General features: G+C 48.7%; 1 protein-coding gene across 1 annotated transcript in view; it reads right to left on the bottom strand.

The window, feature by feature from the left end:
• The window catches only part of SSC5D (scavenger receptor cysteine rich family member with 5 domains), a 68,686-nt gene that overhangs the window by 36,853 nt on the left and 11,874 nt on the right, over nucleotides 1-19,959 (bottom strand). The window contains 4 exon segments of the mRNA XM_043501671.1: nucleotides 171-500; nucleotides 3,936-4,265; nucleotides 14,782-14,840; nucleotides 15,502-15,608. Coding sequence (XP_043357606.1) covers nucleotides 171-500; nucleotides 3,936-4,265; nucleotides 14,782-14,840; nucleotides 15,502-15,608 — 826 coding nt within the window.

The following is a 19,959-nucleotide window of genomic DNA, read 5'->3' as shown; positions in this document are numbered from 1 at the left end:
AACTGACTGAAAGGGCAGAGAGCCCCCTACTGAGCCCCCATCCCGCTCCCTGCAGTACAGGCCCTCAGCACCATGCTAGAGCACTGGGGTCAGCGCTGACTCAGACAGGAGAGCTGGGTCCGTGCTGAAAACGACCCCTGCACCAGAGTGACGACATGGATGCAAGTTACCTGAGCACTCGACACCAGCACCTTCCCCGTGGGTACAGTTACTGTCTCCCCAAGGCCGAGCCCTGCAATCAGAGAGGGCAACTTCTGTCCCTGTGCAGGTGACATTATCCAGCCATATATGGTCAGATCCTTGCCCAAAGTGAGCCCTGGCGGGGGCTGATAGCACCATTCCACAGCCCAACTGCCTGCACACAACTCCAGCATCCTGTAAGTCCCAGCTGCCATCACACACGGTTCCCCACTTCTTGTTATGAAACACCTCCACTCTCCCAGCGCAGCGACTCGAACCATTCACCAGTTGGACCTGAGCCAGTTCTGAGATGCCAGAGTCTGCAAACACCCCAAGAGAATAAATACTCAGGGACGTTCCTCTACATCTGATCACTCGTGTCAATGGGGAATATAGTGCTGACCAGGTCTGACCAGTTTCTGCACACAGTGACTTCCTGTCAAGGGCTCCCCACCACTGACCAGGCTAATCACTTGGGCAATGTTGAAGTTCGTCCACTCCTCTGAAGTTTGTCACCTAGTTAGGCAGACTGGACTGCAGCCTGACCTACTGCTCCCACTAGAGCACTTAATGAAAAAGATCACCCCCCTCCCCCGCACTGCCTTGATGTAGAAGCTGGCGGGAACCTCCTGGGGAGCAGATTTACATCCTCACTCCTGGGGTTGGTATTCGCTCCGGTGGGATATTGTGCAGTGTTGCAGGGCAGACAGTGGCATAAGCATCTTGGTGATTGGGAGCTGAACACAGTCACCCATGTCATTAGTGGTTGCCTTAGCCTGACATCAGCATCGAATTTACATGTGTTGGCTCCATAGCTCCCTGAAAACGTCACCCAGAATCCATCCCCCTGAGAACTGCCTGGAGCACAGTGACGGCTGCCAGGAACCTGCTGCACTCCAGGCAGGGCTGGCCTTACCAAGAGGCAAACTGAGGCAGCTGCCTCAGGTGCCAGACTGGAGGGGGGGCAGTGGGGAGGAGGCGCCACTAGGACCCAGAATGTAGAAAATTGTGTCTGCTGCTGGTGCATACGTATTCTCTCTGCTCTAGATGCACAGAGATGGTGGGATGCTGTGCTGGAGGAAGGAAGGCACAAGAGACCTAATAGGCAGGCAGGAAAAACGGTGAAAGGGAATAGCAGAAAGCAGCAGGAGTTGCAGGGAGAGAGAGGAGGAGGAGCCTCTTATGTACCTTTCTAGCACCCCCAGGAGCCTGGACTGATTAACACCAGCTCCTCAGGGAGCTTCCTATTTCCTGCTGCTTCCCTGAACCCACTTGAGGATAACAGGCAGTCAGCTGTAGGAGCCAGTTAGGCCCTTAAGACGCTGATATCTTCCTTCACTCAGGCCCTGCTTATTTGTCCCCTTCAATTTAGTGTTGAGAGCCACTGTAGCTGGCACAGAACAGCAGTCATGAGTGAAAGAAGAAAACACCCCTCTGTGTCAGCATTCAGAAAAAGAAAGAAAGCAAAGGAAGCTTTTCTATCTAAACCCCGAAGGAGCTCTCCTGAGATACATAGACACAAATGTTCACGGTGAGCCTTCCGGCCCCAGTGAGGATGTGAGTGGTGAGGAGAAGCCTGATCTTCCAGTTAGTCAGAGTGCAGGTGACCTGGCAGCTACTGCAGCATCCATAGCTCCATCTCAAATGCATGTAACCATGCACATTCCTGAAGAAAAAAACATTGGGTTCTACAGGAACAAAGGACTGGAAAAATCCGGCTAGAAATCTGGCATGCCATGAGAAGGCAGCAAATCACCAGAGAGCATTCATTCCATAGGTGGAAAGAGCTTGAGATGAGACTAAGGTTAAAGGCCACCATAGATGATCAGCATCAAGAGAAGATTGCATCAGAGTCTCTTTACTGGCAAAATGTCCTGAAAAGGCTCATTGCCGTTGTGAGAATGCTTGCTACCCAAAACCTAGCACTGTGTGGCACTTCAGATCCGCTGTATGTGCCAAACAATGGAAACTTCCTTAAAATTGTGGAGCTGATGGCTGAGTTTGATGCTGTATTCCAGGAGCATCTAAGAAGAGTCACCACCCAAGAAATGTACACACACCACTACTTTGGAAAAACAATTCAAAATGAGATCATACAGTTACTGGCAACAAAAGTCAAACAGAAGACTGTGGCAGATCTGAAGTCAGCAAGCTATTACTCTTGTTATTCTGGACTGCACACCTGACATCATCCATACAGAACAAATAACTTTAATGGTGCGTTTTTTAACAACAACAAAACCTAGTGAAAATGTCCCTGCAATGGTGACTGTCAGAGAGCATTTTCTAGAATTTATTGACATTGATGATACTACAGGAGCTGGTATGACAAATGTGCTTCTTAAAAAACTGGAAGATATGGGAATTGCAATAGCTGACATGAGAGATCAGGGCTACGATAATGGTGCCAACATGAGTGAAAACAACACAGGAGTGCAGACACGGACCCTCGAGCTTTTTTTGTCCCATGCAGTTCTCATTCATTGAACTTGATGGTCAGTGATGCAGCATCAGCTTTTAGTGAGGCTGCTGAATTTTTTAATGTAATTCAAAGCATCTATGTATTTTTCTCTGCATCAACTCATCGATGGCAAATTTTGAAGCAACACCCGGGAACATCCTCTCTGACACTGAAACCACTGAGTGCTACACGATGGGAAAATCGAGATATGAAATGTTGTTCTGATTGTCTGAGTGAAGGGCAGCAGAACTGGGCTTAGCCTGCCCTGACTGAGGGGGTCACCCACAGCTGAACTGAACTCACTAACCAGGTATCAGACACCAGACACCTATCAAAAGTGAGAGGGGGTGGAGATGTGTGTGGGCTGTGTGTAAGAGGTCTAGGCGTGGTTTAATCTGCCCCTCACCACTCTTCAGAGGGAGAGCAAATGAAGGCTCCATTAGGAGTCTTTTGGGATTAAGTGATCACTAGAGCTGAAATCACCTGCTGTGAGACAGTGTTTCTGCCCAGCCTGCTTCAGCACTGAGGTCTCTTCACTAAGAACTGACAGTCACTGAGAGCTGGGGGGAGCTTCATGAGAGTGACCTGCAGAGGTCACAGTAGAGAGGCTGGGGGCAGCAGAAGGTGAGGGTGAGCAGAGTGGTGAGTGGCTGGCAGGGCAGCTGCCACCAGAGAAAGCACCCAGACAGGAGAGCGAGCCAGGCGCTCTCCTCCCCGCCCCATGGTGGGAGCTGAATTCACACAGGTGCACCTCTGAACTCTGGGGTCTTCACTAACCAAGGACAACCACAGTGAGTGGGGTGCAGCAGAGGGAGAAGGGAGGGGCACATTAAAGGGATTTTTGGTTGCTCAATTCAAGATCCTGAAGCAATAGACACTGCCCAACGTACCCTGGGATAGGTGTTTTGCTTATGGTTTTACCTATTTCCAGCATTAGGGCCAGCAGATCTGCAAACAGAGAGCGCCCCCTACTGACACCCTCTGCCTGCCGCACAGTCCCCCTAGCACCGCACTAGGGCACTGGGGCCAGCACTGACTTCCAGGGGAGAGCGTGAGCGTCCCCTACTGAGCCCCCACACCGCTCCCTCCAGCACCGGCCCATAGAACCACACAGGGGAATTAGGGTCAGCACAGACTGAGAGGAGAGCGCTCCCTACTGGAACCGCCATATTGCTCCCTGAAGCACAAGCCCCAAGCACCATGCTGGGGTCATCACTGGCGCTGAGGAGACAATGTCCCGTAATGAGCTTCCCACCTTCTTCCCTGCACACGCAGGGTGGTAGATGAGAATTACCTGAGCACACAACACCGGCATCTTCTCTGTGGTTACAGTTACTGTCTCCCAAAGGCCTAGCCCTGCATTCGGAGAGGGCAGCTTCTGTCCCTGTGCAGTGAACGTCATCCAGCCAGATACGGTCTGATCCTTGCCCAAATCGAGCCCTGCCTGAGGCTGATAACGCTGTTCCACAGCCCCGCTGCCCGCACACGACTCCAGCATTAGTTATGTCCCAGCTGTCATCACACACGGTTCCCCACTGCTGGTTGTGAAGCATCTCGACTCTCCCAGCGCATCTACTCGGACCGTTCACCAGTCGGAGCTGAGCCACTTCTGAAATGCCTGAGTCTGCAAATACCCCAAGGGAATAAATACTCAGAGAGGTTCCTGTGCATCCGATCACTAGTGATGCTGGGGGATGTAGCTCCTCCCTCTGCAACAGCCTGTTCGGGATTAACTCCCTGTCAATTAATCGCAATTAACTCATGCGATTAACTCAAAAAATTTATCATGATTAAAAAAAGTAATCATTATTCATCGTAGTTTTAATCACACTGTTAAATAATAACAGGTTTCAGAGTAGCAGCCGTGTTAGTCTGTATTCGCAAAAAGAAAAGGAGTACTTGTGGCACCTTAGAGACTAACAAATTTGTTAGTCTCTAAGGTGCCACAAGTACTCCTTTTTTTTTTTTTTTTTTTTTGTTAAATAATAGAATACCAAATGAAATGTATTAATTATTTTGGATGTTTTTCTATGTTTTCAAATATGTTGATTTCAGTTACAACCCAGAATACAATGTGTACAGTTCCTACTTTATACAATTACAGTTAAAGTTGTTTTATCGAGAATGCTGGGGAACGGGGGATGCCGGTAAATGAAAAATGCCGGTTAACTAAGAGGGAGGGAGTTTGGGTGCAGGAGCGTCTGAGGCACTGGGGGTTGGGGCACGGGAGGGGGCGTGCAGCACGGGCTCTGCGAGGAAGTTTTGGTGCGGGAGGGGGCTCGGGACAGGCAGTTGGGGCACGACATAGGGTGCAGGGTGCTGGATCTGGGGGCCATTCACCTCAGGTGGCGCCCCAGAAATGGCAACTTGTCCTGCCTGCTCCTAGGCAGGGGAGCAGCAAGCGGCTTGGTGCATTCCCTCTGCCCACAGGCGCCACCCCCACAGCTCCCATTGACCGTGGTTCCCAGCCAATAGGACCTGTGCAGCGAGCACTGGGAGGGGCAGCACGCTGAACCATCTAATGCACCTCCGCTTAGGAGTAGCCGGACCCCGGGACAGGTCACCGCTTGCAGGGAGCCATCCGAGGTGAGGGGCCCCTGGATTCATAGATATTAAGGTCAGAAGGAACCATTATGATCATCTAGTCTGAACTCCTGCACAATGCAGGCCACAGAATCTCACCCACCCACTCCTGCAATAAATCTCTCACCTATGTCTGAACTATTGAAGTCCTCAGATCATGGTTTAAAGACTTCAAGGTGCTGAGAATCCTCCAGCAAGTGACCCGTGCCCCATGCTACAGAGGAAGGCGAAAAACCCCCAAGGTCTCTTCCAATCTGCCCTGGAGGAAAATTCCTTCCCAACCCCAAATATGGCAATCAGCTGAACCCTGAGCATGTGGGCAAGATTCACCAGCCAGATACCCAGGAAAGAATTCTCTGTAGTAACTCAGATCCCACCCCTTCTAACATCCCATCACAGGCCATTGGGCCTATTTACCATGAATAGTTAAAGATCAATTAATTGCCAAAATCACATTATCCCATCATACCATCTCCTCCATAAACTTATCAAGTTTAATCTTGAAGCCAGATAGGTCTTTTGCCCCCACTGCTTCCCTTGGAAGGCTATTCCAGAACTTCACTCCTGATGGTTAGAAACCGTCATCTAATTTCAAGTCTAAACTTCCCAATGGCCAGTTTATATCCATTTGTTCTTGTGTCCACATTGGTACTGAGCTTAAAGAATTCCTCTCCCTCTCCGGTATTTATCCCTCTGATATATTTATAGAGAGCAATCATATCTCCCCTCAACCTTCTTTTGGTTAGGCTAAACTAGCCAAGCTCCTTGAGTCTCCTTTCATAAGATAAGTTTTCCATTCCTTGGATCATCCTATTAGCCTTTCTCTGTACCTGTTCCAATTTGAATTCATCCTTCTTAAACATGGGAGACCAGAACTGCACACAGTATTCCAGATCAGGTTTCACCAGTGCCTTGTATAATGGTACTAACACCTCCTTATCTCTACTGGAAATACCTCGCCTGATGCATCCCAAGACCGCATTAGCTTTTTTCACTGCCATATCACATTGGCGGCTCATAGTCATCCAGTGGTCAACCAATACGCCGAGGTCCTTCTCCTCCTCCGTTACTTCTAATTGATGCGTCCCCAACTTATAACTAAAATTCTTGTTATTAATCCCTAAATGCATAACCTTACACTTCTCACTATTACATTTCATCCTATTACTATTACTCCAGTTTACAAGGTCATCCAGATCCTCCTGTATGATATCCCGAGCCTTCTCTCAATTAGCAATACCTCCCACCTTTGTATCATCCGCAAACTTTATTAGCACACTCCCACTTTTTGTGCCGAGGTCAATAATAAAAAGATTAAATAAGATTGGTCCCAAAACCGATCCCTGAGGAACTCCACTGGTAACCTCCCTCCAGCCTGAGAGTTTACCTTTCAGTATGACGCGCTGTAGTCTCCCCTTTAACCAATTCTTTATCCACCTTTCAATTTTCATATTGATCACCATCTTTCCCAATTTAACTAATAATTCCCCAAGTGGCACGGTATCAAACGCCTTACTGAAATCTAGGTAAATTAGATCCACTGCATTTCCTTTATCTAAAAAATTTGTTACTTTCTCAAAGAAGGAGATCAGGTTGGTTTGGCATGATCTACCTTTTGTAAAACCATGTTGTATTTTGTCCCATTTACCATTAACTTCAATGTCCTTAACTACTTTCTCCTTCAAAAAATTTTCCAAGACCTTGCATACTACAGATGTCAAACTAACAGGCCTGTAGGTACCCTGATCACTTTTTTTTTCCTTTCTTAAAAATAGGAACTATGTTAGCAATTCTCCAGTCATACGGTCCACCCCCTGAGTTTACAGATTCATTAAAAATTCTTGCTAATGGGCTTGCAATTTCATGTGCCAATTTCTTTAATATTCTTGGATGAAGATTATCTGGGCCCCCTGATTTAGTCCCATTAAGCTGTTCGAGTTTCGCTTCTACCTCAGATATGGTAATATCTACCTCCATATCCTCATTCCCATTTGTCATGGTACCATTATCCCTAAGATCCTCATTAGCCTCATTAAAGACTGAGGCAAAGTATTTGTTTAGATATTGGGCCATGCCTAGATTACCCTTAACCTCCACTCCATCCTCAGTGTTTAGCAGTCCCACTTCTTCTTTCTTTGTTTTCTTCTTATTTAAATGGCTATAGAACCTTTTACTATTGGTTTTAATTCCCTTTGCAAGGTCCAACTCTACTTGACTTTTAGCCTGTCTCACTTTATCCCTACATGTTCTGACCTCAATAAGGTAGCTTTCCTTGCTGATCTCTCCCATCTTCCAGTCCCTGTATGCTTTCTGCTTTTTCTTAATCACCTCTCTGAGATGCTTGCTCATCTTCGTTACCAGCACTCCCAGCTATCTTCGAGAAACCACTGACTTCCTGAGGAAACTACAGTCCATTGGTGATCTTCCTAAAAACACCATCCTAGCCACTATGGATGTAGAAGCCCTCTACACCAACATTCCACACAAAGATGGACTACAAGCCGTCAGGAACAGTATCCCCGATACTGTCACGGCTAACCTGGTGGCTGAACTTTGTGACTTTGTCCTGACCCATAACTATTTCACATTTGGTGACAATGTATACCTTCAAGTCAGCGGCACTGCGATGGGTACCCGCATGGCCCCACAGTATGCCAACATTTTTATGGCTGACTTAGAACAACGCTTCCTCAGCTCTCGTCCCCTAATGCCCCCTACTCTACTTGCGCTACATTGATGACATCTTCATCATCTGGACCCATGGAAAAGAAGCTCTTGAGGAATTCCACCATGATTTCAACAATTTCCATCCCACCATCAACCTCAGCCTGGACCAGTCCACACAAGAGATCCACTTCCTGGACACTACGGTGCTAATAAGCGATGGTCACATAAACACCACCCTATATCGGAAACCTACTGACCGCTATTCCTACCTACATGCCTCTAGCTTTCATCCAGATCATACCACTCGATCCATTGTCTACAGCCAAGCGCTACGATATAACCGCATTTGCTCCAACCCCTCAGACAGAGACAAACACCTACAAGATCTCTATCATGCATTCCTACAACTACAATACCCACCTGCTGAAGTGAAGAAACAGATTGACAGAGCCAGAAGAGTACCCAGAAGTCACCTACTACAGGACAGGCCCAACAAAGAAAACAACAGAACGCCACTAGCTATCACCTTCAGCCCCCAACTAAAACCTCTCCAACGCATCATCAAGGATCTACAACCCATCCTGAAGGACGACCCATCACTCTCACAGATCTTGGGAGACAGACCAGTCCTTGCTTACAGACAGCCCCCCAATCTGAAGCAAATACTCACCAGCAACCACACACCACACAACAGAACCACTAACCCAGGAACCTATCCTTGCAACAAAGCCCGTTGCCAACTCTGTCCACATATCTATTCAGGGGATACCATCATAGGGCCTAATCACATCAGCCACACTATCAGAGGCTCATTCACCTGCGCATCTACCAATGTGATATATGCCATCATGTGCCAGCAATGCCCCTCTGCCATGTACATTGGCCAAACTGGACAGTCTCTACGTAAAAGAATGAATGGACACAAATCAGACGTCAAGAATTATAACATTCAAAAACCAGTTGGAGAACACTTCAATCTCTCTGGTCATTCGATCACAGACCTAAGAGTGGCTATACTTCAACAAAAAAGCTTCAAAAACAGACTCCAACGAGAGACTGCTGAATTGGAATTAATTTGCAAACTGGATACAATTAATTTAGGCTTGAATAGAGACTGGGAATGGATGAGTCATTACACAAAGTAAAACTATTTCCCCATGGTATTTCTCCCTCCCGCCCCACCCCCCACTGTTCCTCTGATATTCTTGTTAACTGCTGGAATTAGCCTACCTTGCTTGTCACCATGAAAGGTTTTCCTCCTTTCCCCCCCCTGTTGCTGGTGATGGCTTATCTTAAGTGATCACTCTCCTAACAGTGTGTATGATAAACCCATTGTTTCATGTTCTCTGTGTGTGTATCAATCTCTCCTCTGTTTTTTCCACCAAATGCATCCAATGAAGTGAGCTGTAGCTCACGAAAGCTTATGCTCTAATAAATTTGTTAGTCTCTAAGGTGCCACAAGTACTCCTTTTCTTTTTGCGAATACAGACTAACACGGCTGCTACTCTGAAACCAGCTTGGTCTATAACTCCTGCCTATGAATTTTTTCCCCTTGCTTGGGATGCAGGCTACCAATAGCTTCTGCAGCTTTGACTTAAAGTAATCCCAGGTCTCCTCTGCCTTTAGATCCATAAGTTCTTCAGTCCAATCCACTTCCCTAACTAATTTCCTTAATTTTTGAAAAAAGAAAAGGAGTACTTGTGGCACCTTAGAGACTAACAAATTTATTAGAGCATAAGCTTTCGTGAGCTACAGAGCTGTAGCTCACGAAAGCTTATGCTCACAAGTACTCCTTTTCTTTTTGCGAATACAGACTAACACGGCTGCTACTCTGAAACATTAATTTTTGAAAGTGAGCCCTTTTGAAATCAAAAACCCTAGTCGCAGATTTCTTTTTGTTTATCCTTCCATTCAGTTTGAACTGAATTAACTCATGATCACTTGAACCAAGGTTGTCCCCTACAACTATTTCTTCTATGAGATCCTCACTACTCACCAAAACCAAATCTAAAATGGCATCCCCTCTAGTAGGTTCAGCAACTACTTGATGAAGGAATCCATCAGCTATCACATCTAGGAAAATCCGAGCCCTCTTATTATTACTAGCAGTCGTCCTCCAGTCTATATGTGGGAAGTTAAAGTCTCCCATGATCACGCAGTTTCCATTACTATTTACTTCATTAAAAACATTAAAAAGGGCTCAATCCATATCCAAATTAGATCCTGGCGGTCGATAGCACACCCCAAGTACTATCACAGGGGAGACTCTGGTAGTTTTCTTCCCCAATGTGATTTTTGCCCAGATGGACTCTGTCTTATCCATTCCATCGCTTCTTATTTCTTTAAAATCTACCTCCTCATTGATATACAATGCTACTCCACCACCTTTACCTTTATTTCTGTCTTTCCTAAACAGCACATACCCTTCAATACCTGTAGTCCAGTCATGACTACTATTCCACCATGTTTCTGTTATCCCTATAATATCTGGTTTCACTTTCTGCACCAGTAGCTCTAGTTCCTCCGTTTTGTTACCTAGGCTCCTTGCACTGGTGTATAAACATCTTAATTTTTGCTGTTTGGTCTCGATCACATTCTTTACCTGATTAGGCACGGACATTCTACAGCCAGTATGACCTATTAAACTGGTATCCACACTGCCCTTCCTCCTTGGATCCAACTTGGATCCAACTGGATCCAACACCCCGCACCCCCTCTCCTGTACTAAGCCCCCCCCACACCCAAAGTCCTTCCCAGAGCCCTTGATCCGCACCCCAACCTGTGCCCCAATGCCCTGTTAGCCCCACACCAACCAGACTATCAATCGGCATTTCAATGAAGATCAGAAATGCTGATTTATAGAGCTTTCCAGTTGGTGAAGTGTTAGATAAAACAGCTTTTACTGTATTTTAGATTACAAATATTAGCACTGTAAAAATGGTAAAAGAAATAGTATTTTTCAGTTCACCTCATACAAGTCCTGTAGTGCAAACTCTTTATTGTGAAAGTGCAACTTACAAATGTAGATTTTTTTTTGTTACATAATTGCACTCAGAAAAAAAATAATGTAAAACTTAGAGCCTACACATCCTCTCAGTCTTACTTCTTGTTCAGCCAATCGCTCAGACAAACAAGTTTGTTTACCCTTACGGGAGATAATGCTGCCTATTTCTTATTCGAAATGTCACCTGAAATAGTGAAAAGAAAAGGAATACTTGTGGCACCTTAGAGACTAACAAATTTATTAGAGCATAAGCTTTCGTCAGCTACAGCTCACTTCATCGGATGCATTACTAACAAATTTATTAGAGCATAAGCTTTCGTGAGCTGTAGCTTACTACAATAATTTGCTCTAATAAATTTGTTAGTCTCTAAGGTGCCACAAGTACTCCTTTTCTTTTTGCGAATACAGACTAACACGGCTGCTACTCTGAAACCTGAAATAGTGAGAAGAGGCGTTTGCATAGCACTTCTGCAGGTAGCATTGCAAGGTATTTACGTGCCACATATGCTAAACATTCACATGCCCCTTCATGCTTCGGCCACCATTCCAGATGACATGCTTCCATGCTGATGATGCTCGTTAAAAAAGTAATGTGTTAATTTAATTTGTGACTGAAATTCTTGGGAGAGAATTGTTTATCTCCAGCGATGTATTTTACCGTCATTCTGTCATATCTTTCTTATTACAGTAGTCTCGGATGATGATTCATTATATGTTGTTCGTTTTAAGAACACGTTCACTGCAGATTTGACAAACCGCAAAGAAGGTACTAATGTGAGATTTCTAAAGCTAGATACAGCACTCAAGCTTTAAGAATCTGAAGTGCCTTCTAAAATCTGAGAGGGACGAGGTGTGGAGCATGCTTTCAGACCTCTTAAAAGAGCAACACTCCAATGCAGAAACAACAGAACCTGAACCACCAAAAAAGAAAATCAACCTTCTGCTGGTAGCATCTGACTCAGAGGATGAAAATGAACATTTGTAGGTCTGCACTGCTTTGGATAGTTATTGAGCAGAACCCATCATCAGCATGGACAAATGTCCTCTGGAATGGTGGTCGAAAGACGAAGGGACATATGAATTTTTAAAGCATCTGGCATGTAAATATTTTGTAACACTGGGTACATGGGTGCAACAGTGCCATGTGAATGCCTGTTCTGATTTTTTTTCAGGTAACATTGAAAACAAGAAGCAAGCAGTATTATCTCCTGCAAATGTAAACAAACTTGTCTGTCTGAACAATTGGCTGAACGAGATGTAGGACTGAGTGGACGTGTAGGATCTAAAATTTTACATTGTTTTATTTTTGATTGCAGGTATTATTTGTAAATCAGTCTACATTTGTAAATTCAACTTTCCTGATAAATAAATAGCATTACAGTACTTGCATGAGGTGAATTGAAAATACTATTTCTTTTATTTCTCCTTTACAGTACAAATATTTGTACTCAAAAATAAATATAAAGTGAGCACTGTACACTTTGAATTCTGTGTTGTAATTGAAACCAATATGTATGAAAATGTATAAAACATCCCCCAAAAATGGAAATAAAAGGAATTCTATTATTGTATAAAGGCGCAATTAATTGTGCAAATAATCATGGGGCAATCCTGATTACCAATTTAATTAATCACAGTTTTAATTACACCGGGACAGGTTGCCACTTGTGGGGAGCTATCCGAGGTGAGCAGCTCCCGGATCCAAAACCCAGCACACCCTCCCATATACTAACCCCTCTCCCACACTCAAAGTGTGTCCCAGAACCCTTGCTCTGCACCCCCTCCTGCACCACAACCCCCTGCTGGCCCCGTGCCAACCGGACTGTAAATCGGCATTTCAATGAAGATCAGAAATGCCGATTTATAGAGTTTTCCAGTTGGCGAAGTGTTGGAGAAAACAGCTTTTACTGTATTTTGGATTACAAATATTAGCACTATAAAAATGGTAAAAGAAATAGTATTTTTCAATTCACCTCATACAAGTCCTGTAGTGCAATCTCTTTATTGTGAAAGTGCAATTTACAAATGTAGACTTTTCTTGTTACATAACTGCACTCAGGAAAAAAAACTGTAAAACTTAGAGCCTACACATCCTCTCAGTCTTACTTCTTATTCAGTCAACCGCCAGACAAACAAGTTTGTTTACATTTACGGGAGGTAATGCTGCCAGCTTCTTATTTGCAATGTCACCCAAAAGTGAGAAGAGGCGTTCGCATGGCACTTTTGCAGGTGGTATTGCAAGGTATGTACGTGCCACATATGCTAAACATTCATATGCCCCTTCACGCTTCGGCCACCACTCCAGACGACATCCTTCCATGCTGATGATGCTTGTTAAAAAAGTAATGTGTTAATTTAATTTGTAACTGAAATCCTTCAGGGAGAGTTGTGTATCTCCTGCTATAAGTGCTAGCACCTGGTGACAACTTCAGGCATCACAGAAAATCAGTAACCTGCCAAAGGCACTGAGTCCCTTAGGTTTATAAAAATCCTAAAACAGAGGAAAAGGGGGAAATACACAGAAGGAAGGGTGTCCTCTGCAGCCAGCAGCGGGCTGCTTGCTGGGACATGGACAACAGACCATGTGCCTGGGTATCAGTGTGGCCATCTGTCTGTCTGAGCATTTGTGTAGTGGGGAGACTGTGGGTCAGGATCGAGGGACATCGTCAGAGCTATGGGCGGGAGCCCAGGGCTGGAATAGCAGGGGGCTGTGAGTCGGGATTGTAGAATCAGCAGAATTGTAGTGGGGAAGCCCAAGGCTGAGGGAACAGACAGTTCTGCACTCCAGAGCCCTCTGAGGCAGGGACAGCACCAGGATCAATGCCCCATATTGCGTGAGCCCAACTTGGGGCCCACCCTCACCCCAACACACCCTCAGAGGTGGCTCTCTCTGGCCCTCAGGCAGCCCTTGCGCTAGGGGAAGGCAGCTGTCTCAGGGATGATCTCCAAGGGCAGCCCCAGCCAGCTGTCTCATGCTGCAGGCTGGGCCCAGATCCCCCTGATCCTGCCATGGCCCAGCCCGGGGGCAGCTCTCGGAAAGCATCAGCTGCTCCACCAGCCAGGAGTCTCATTGTCAGGATCCTAAGTGGGGGGCTTTGCTGCTGTTGGGCATGCTGCCCCCTGAGGCAGGAGATGGGGTCCCTGAGGTTGTCAGCTCCTCCAAGTGCACGAGGCCTGCAAAGCAGGGGGACAGAGAAACCCACCAGGGCTCAGAGTCCTTTGCCCCCTGGAGCCTGCGCCACTCGGCATATGAGGGTGCTTTGCGTCCATGACCCTCCAACCCCAGGGCAGGGCCATATGGATGAGGCACCCACACGTCAGGACCGTGGGCACAAACACAGCTGGCCTGCACAGGTGTAGAGGCCCCGCTGTGGTCAGTGGAGGGAGCGCAACCTGCGTGGGAGCAGTAGGCTGTTACCCCAGAGACTGGTGCAGTGAGTGGGCACTGGGCTGGGACTCAGGGATCTGGGTTGCACCCCAGCTCTGCCTCAGCCTGCTGTGGGGGCCTGAGCAATTCCCTGTCCCCCTCTGTGCCCATTTCCCCTCTCACCCTGCTTATTGCCTGGGGTAAGCATTCACTGCCGGGACTCGGGCAGCCAACCCCCCGGGCCTGTCCTGGAGTCTCCAGGAATTAAAGGTTAATCTTGAATTAATGCGTATGTCATGTGATGAAACCTCCAGGAATACGTTCAACCACAACTGGCAACCCTAGTTGGGGGGAAGAGCCCCTGCCCCACGCCCTGAAGCACAGTACCCCCAAGCGCGTGGGGCATTGGGGCCAGCACTGACTGCCTGGGGAGAGTGTCCACAACACAATCATCAACATCCCCTCTCTGGAGCACAGCACCCCTTAGTGCCATGCGGGATGTGACATGGTGAGAGTTACCTGAGCACACAACACTCACATCTTTGTACTCACAGTTGTGGTCTTCCCAAGGCTCAGCCCTGCGTTGGGAGAGGGCTTCGCTGCACAGGGAGCTTCTGTCCCTGTGCAGCGAACCTCATCCAGCCACCCCAGGTGGTCAGGCCCTTCTCCAAACCGAGCCTCTAGGCAAGAGCCCAGAGAAGGTCTCATGCCCACATTTCACCCAAGCACAAAACTGCACATTTGTCTGCTTTGTGACTCAAAGGTGGCTGCCCTCCGTATGAGGCTGGTCGGTTCAGGGGACCCTCCCTTGCCTTGGTGTGGGCCCTGCAGGGTGTGAACTGCTGTGACATGGTCGGAGAAGGGGCTAGATTCCCCCAGAGGTTCTGCCCTGCCGCCCAGGGCACCCCACTGCCGGGGCAGGCACCCAGACTCCCTGTTCAATGCCGGCGCCTGTGAGAAGGGTCCGTCGCACCGAGTGGGAGCCACTTAAGCCAGTCAGGAGTGAGATGCAGAGGGGCAGGGCTTGTGGCCTACTCCACAAAAGGACACATGATCCAAGCCTTAGGTGCCTGACTGATGGGCGACACCAGCCTCCAGTCGGGAGTCTCAGCTGTGAGCTCTTCTCTGGTGTTCGGCCCTGGTCACTTCTGCTCAGGCTCCAGCCTTGACGCCAGGGTGGTTGGGATCCTGGCCTGGGCTCTGGCAAAGGGCAGTCGCTTGGGGGCCAGATGTATGTACCTGAGGAGGAAGAGACTCCCCCTCCGGCAGCTGGGGAGGGACAAGGGGGAAACTGTCAGGAGCAGAGAGGGGCCCGTGCACCCCAAAGCTTCCCAGTTCCAAGGCACCTGCAGGAAAGTGGCACCGGGTGGGACAGAGTCCAGAGCCGTTAGAACCAGACACAGCAATGACATGTGCTGGGACCCAGGGGAACGGGGGAGCCCCAGGCCGGCTGCCCATCGGCTGCTCTGACCTACTCCTCACCCTGTGCTGTAGGGAGCTGGGGGGCTCAGTAGCGGGCGCTCTGACCTCACAGTCAGTGCTGACCCCAATGCTCCAACCCCACTGCCCCCCATCCTGCACTCTCTCTGGGGCAAAGATTCCATCCTCTGCCCCCCACATTTTTTTCCATCAAATGCATCCGATGAAGTGAGCTGTAGCTCACGAAAGCTTATGCTCTAATAAATTTGTTAGTCTCTAAGGTGCCACAAGTACTCCTTTTCTTTTTGCCCCCCACAGTATCAGTGTCTGGAAACCCCCTCCCCATTTCTAGCACAGCCATATAGACCCTACCCCTGCCCATCCCTTCTGGCTCAAGGGAGGATGGGAGGTCGGGAGCCAAGCCCTAGGCCTGTGAACCCTGCAGCCCTGCACCTCACAGGAGCTTGGGCAGTAACAGCTGCCCCACAGGCAGACCTGCCCCTGCCTCTCTGCCCCAGCCCCATCAGCCTTTGTGCTCACAGGGAGCAGGAGCCACCCAAGGGCTAGAGGCTGCCCAGGGATCAGACCCCTCCGGCCATGTTGAGCTCCAGATGGGTGGTATCCCACTCAGGGGCCAGCTGACTGCTCTGCCCCCAGGAACTCCCTGCTGTAGGGTTACCCACAGGGGCCCCTATGGAGGAGTCCCCCTAGGCTGGTTCAGGGGAGAGCCACTATCAGACCCAAACTGCCACCTCAACCAGAAGAGGAACCGAAACCAACTGTGGAGACTCCAGCCAGAAACTGAAGGGGAAGGAGCAATCCTGGGCAGTGTTCCCGCTAATTTTTCCCACCCATGTGTGAAATTAATTTTGTTATGTGCACCAATATGGAGGTGATATGTGAAGGTTAGGGTGCAGGGTATGAGGGCTCCGGCTGGGGGTGTGGGCTCTGGGGTGGAGCTGGGAATGAGGGGTTTGGGGTGTGGGAGGGGGCTCCGGGGCTAAGCAGGGAGAGAGGACTCCCCCCAGCTCTCTCTCCCTGCAGCAACACCTGGGCTGTGAGGGAGAGATGCCTCTCCCCACCATGGCAGCTCCAGGCCGGGGCCGGGGAGGGGCACCCCAGCTGCATCTGGGTCTTGGCAACGCCACCCCGGCCACCTTTGGGGCTGGGAAGGGCTTGGCCACAACACCCTGGGCGTGCCTGGGTCCAGGCCGGGCCACTCTGGCCGTGCCTGGGTCCACACCACCCTGGCCACAGCTAGGGCTAGGCCACACTGCTCTGGCTGTGCTTGGGTCTGGACCAGGTCAGGCCACTCCTGGGTCTGCACAGCCCAAAGCTGCACCTGGGTCCGGGCCTGCCCACTCCAGCCACGCCTGGATCTGGGCTGGGCCGGGCCGCTCCTGGATCCAGGCCATGGGTGAGGCTGGGCCGGGCCACCCAAGCAGGGCTGGGAGCCCCGGCCATGGCAGGTTGGAGGCGGGAGAGGGGCGCCCTGGCCACAACAGCTTGGGGGCCTGGCTAGGTTGGGGCTGGGGGAGGGTCACGCCTTCCCCAGCTGGTTCCTGGCCACGGCAGGTCCCCAGGAGGATTCCCTGAGCACCGTGTGGCACTAAATAGGCTGCTGCATGGCCACGCAATTTACAGGGAACTTAGGTCCTGGGGTCAGTTTTGTTCAACATCTTCATTAATAATCTGGATGATGGGATGGATTGCACCCTCAGCAAGTTTGCAGATGACACTAAACTGGGGGGAGAAGTAGATATGCTGGAGGGTATGGATAGGGTCCAGAGTCACCTAGACAAATTGGAGGATTGGGCCAAAAGAAATCTGATGAGGTTCAACAAGGACAAGTGCAGAGTCCTGCACTTAGGACAGAAGAATCCCATGCACTGCTACAGGCTGGGGGTGGACTGGCTAAGTAGCAGTTCTGCAGAAAAGGACCTGGGGATCACAGTGGATGAGAAGCTGGATATGAGTCAGCAGTGTGCCCTTGTTGCCAAGAAGGCTAATGGCATATTGGGCTGAATAAGTAGGAGCACTGCCAGCAGATCGAGGGAAGTGATTATTCCTCTCTATTCAGCACTGCTGAGGCCACATCTGGAGTATTGCGTCCACTTTTGGGCCCCCCAATACAGAAAGGATGTGGACAAATTGGAGAGAGTCCAGCGGAGAGCAACAAAAATGATTAGGGGGCTGGGCCACGTGACTTATGAGGAGAGGCTGTTGGAACTGGGCTTATTTAATCTGCAGAAGAGAAGAGTGAGGGGGGATTTAGTATCAGCCTTCAACTACCTGAAGGGGGGTATGACGGGTTGGGTCACAGAAACCCTCTTGGGAACTGCCACCTGATGTGCTCAGACTATCTCTGAGCCCGTTTTCCCTGCCAGCTTGGGACTTCAGTACCCTGCCTGGTTGTGCCAGACACGCTAGCCTGCTGCAAACACAGAACCAGGTCTGAACCACGTCCCCCAAAAGCTGCAGGCTTAACTGAAAACAGCTTAAGAAGTGCTCCTGTCTCCAGCACTCGGATACCCAACTCCCAGTGGGATCCAAATAAATCCATTTTACCCTGTATAAAGATTATACAGGGTAAACTCAAATTGTTCGTCCTCTATAACACTGATAGAGAGATATGCACAACTGTTTGTCTGCCCAGGTATTAATACTTACTCTGGGTTAATAAGTAAAAAGTGATTTTATTAAATACAAAAAGTAGGATTTAAGTGGTTCCAAGTAGTAACAGACAGAACAAAGTGAATTACCAAGCAAAATAAAATAAAACACGCAAGTCTAAGCCTAATATGGTAGAAAACTGAATACAGATAAAATCTCACCCTCAGAGATGTTTCAGTAAGCTTCTTTCACAGACTGGACGCCTTCCTAGTCTGGGCCCAATCCTTTCCCCTGGTACAGCCCTTGTTCCAGCTCAGGTGGTAGATAGGGGATTTCTCATGAGTGCAGCCCCCTTTGTTCTGTTCCACCCCCTTATATATCTTTTGCACAAGGCGGGAATCCTTTGTTCCTCTCTGGGTTCCCACCCCTGCTTCTAAATGGAAAAGCACCAGGTTAAAGATGGATTCCAGTTCAGGTGACATGATCACATGTCACTGTAAGACTTCATTACCCACTTGCCAGCACACAGGTATACAGGAAGACTTACAAGTAAACAGAGTCATCTACAGTCAATTTTCCTGGTTAATGGGAGCCATCAAGATTCCAAACCACCATTAATGGCCCACACTTTGCATAATTACAATAGGACCTCAGAGTTATATTTCATATTTCTAGTTTCAGATACAAGAATGATACATTCATACAAATAGGATGACCACACTCAGTAGATTATAAGCTTTGTAATGATACTTTACAAGAGACCTTTTGCATAAAGCATATTCCAGTTACATTATATTCACACTCATTAGCATATTTTTATAAAATCACAGAGTGCAATGTCACAAGTGGGTCTCTGGGGGAGTCTGCAGTGGTGTTGGAGCTGTGAGGTGGCAGGGAAGATGTGTGTGTTGGGGCACTAGGGAATGGGGGTTCTCTGTGGGGTGCTGGGCAGTTACAATGGGGCTGTGGGCAGGGGGGCGGTAGGGGTGTTGTGCAGGGCGCTGTGCATTTGTGGAGGGGGTCTGGTGGCAGACACTGGGCATAGCAGGTTGGGGGAGCTCTGGCCATCAAAAGTCAGGGGGGTGTTCATGTTTGGTAGGGGAGCTGTGTGGCATGGCATGGGCCTGCCCCCCGAAGGGAAGGGGCATGCTGGCACCACAAGGTCGGGTGGACCACTTGCATCTGGCAATTTAGTTTGTAAATAGTGCCCTAGGACTGGGCTGGGCAGAGCAGGGCCACCCCGCCATGCCATGCCCCATTGCCCCTGACTGGCCCCTCGCTCCGGGGACCGACCTTCCCGCGCCACGCTCCATTGCCTTCATGGGGGCCCACAAATATGTTTGGTGCTGGGCCTACAAAAGGTTAATCCAGCCCTGATTACACACAGTGAGGAAGAGGCTGTACTGAGAGGAGAAGGGGTAAGTGCTTGAGAGGTCAAGGGGGCTTGTGGGGAAGGTGCTATAGTGGGACACTGGTAACATGACTTCTAAACCTGGCTCTGCAGGCAAAGCTCTGCCTCAGTTTCCCCATCTGTAAAAGGGGGGAAATGTTATTTATCCCCTGTGTAAAGCTCTTTGAAAACCACAGAGGAGCTGTTTCTATAGCAGCTAGGAATTAGTACTCTCTGCTTCCCCCCTTCTGTGTACTGATGGAGGGGGTGGGATA

The sequence above is a fragment of the Dermochelys coriacea genome, chromosome 23 (assembly GCF_009764565.3).
Source record: "Dermochelys coriacea isolate rDerCor1 chromosome 23, rDerCor1.pri.v4, whole genome shotgun sequence".
Lineage (NCBI taxonomy): Eukaryota > Metazoa > Chordata > Testudines > Dermochelyidae > Dermochelys > Dermochelys coriacea.
Note: the sequence above shows the minus strand (reverse complement) of the source record. Positions and strands in the feature narration are given on the sequence as shown.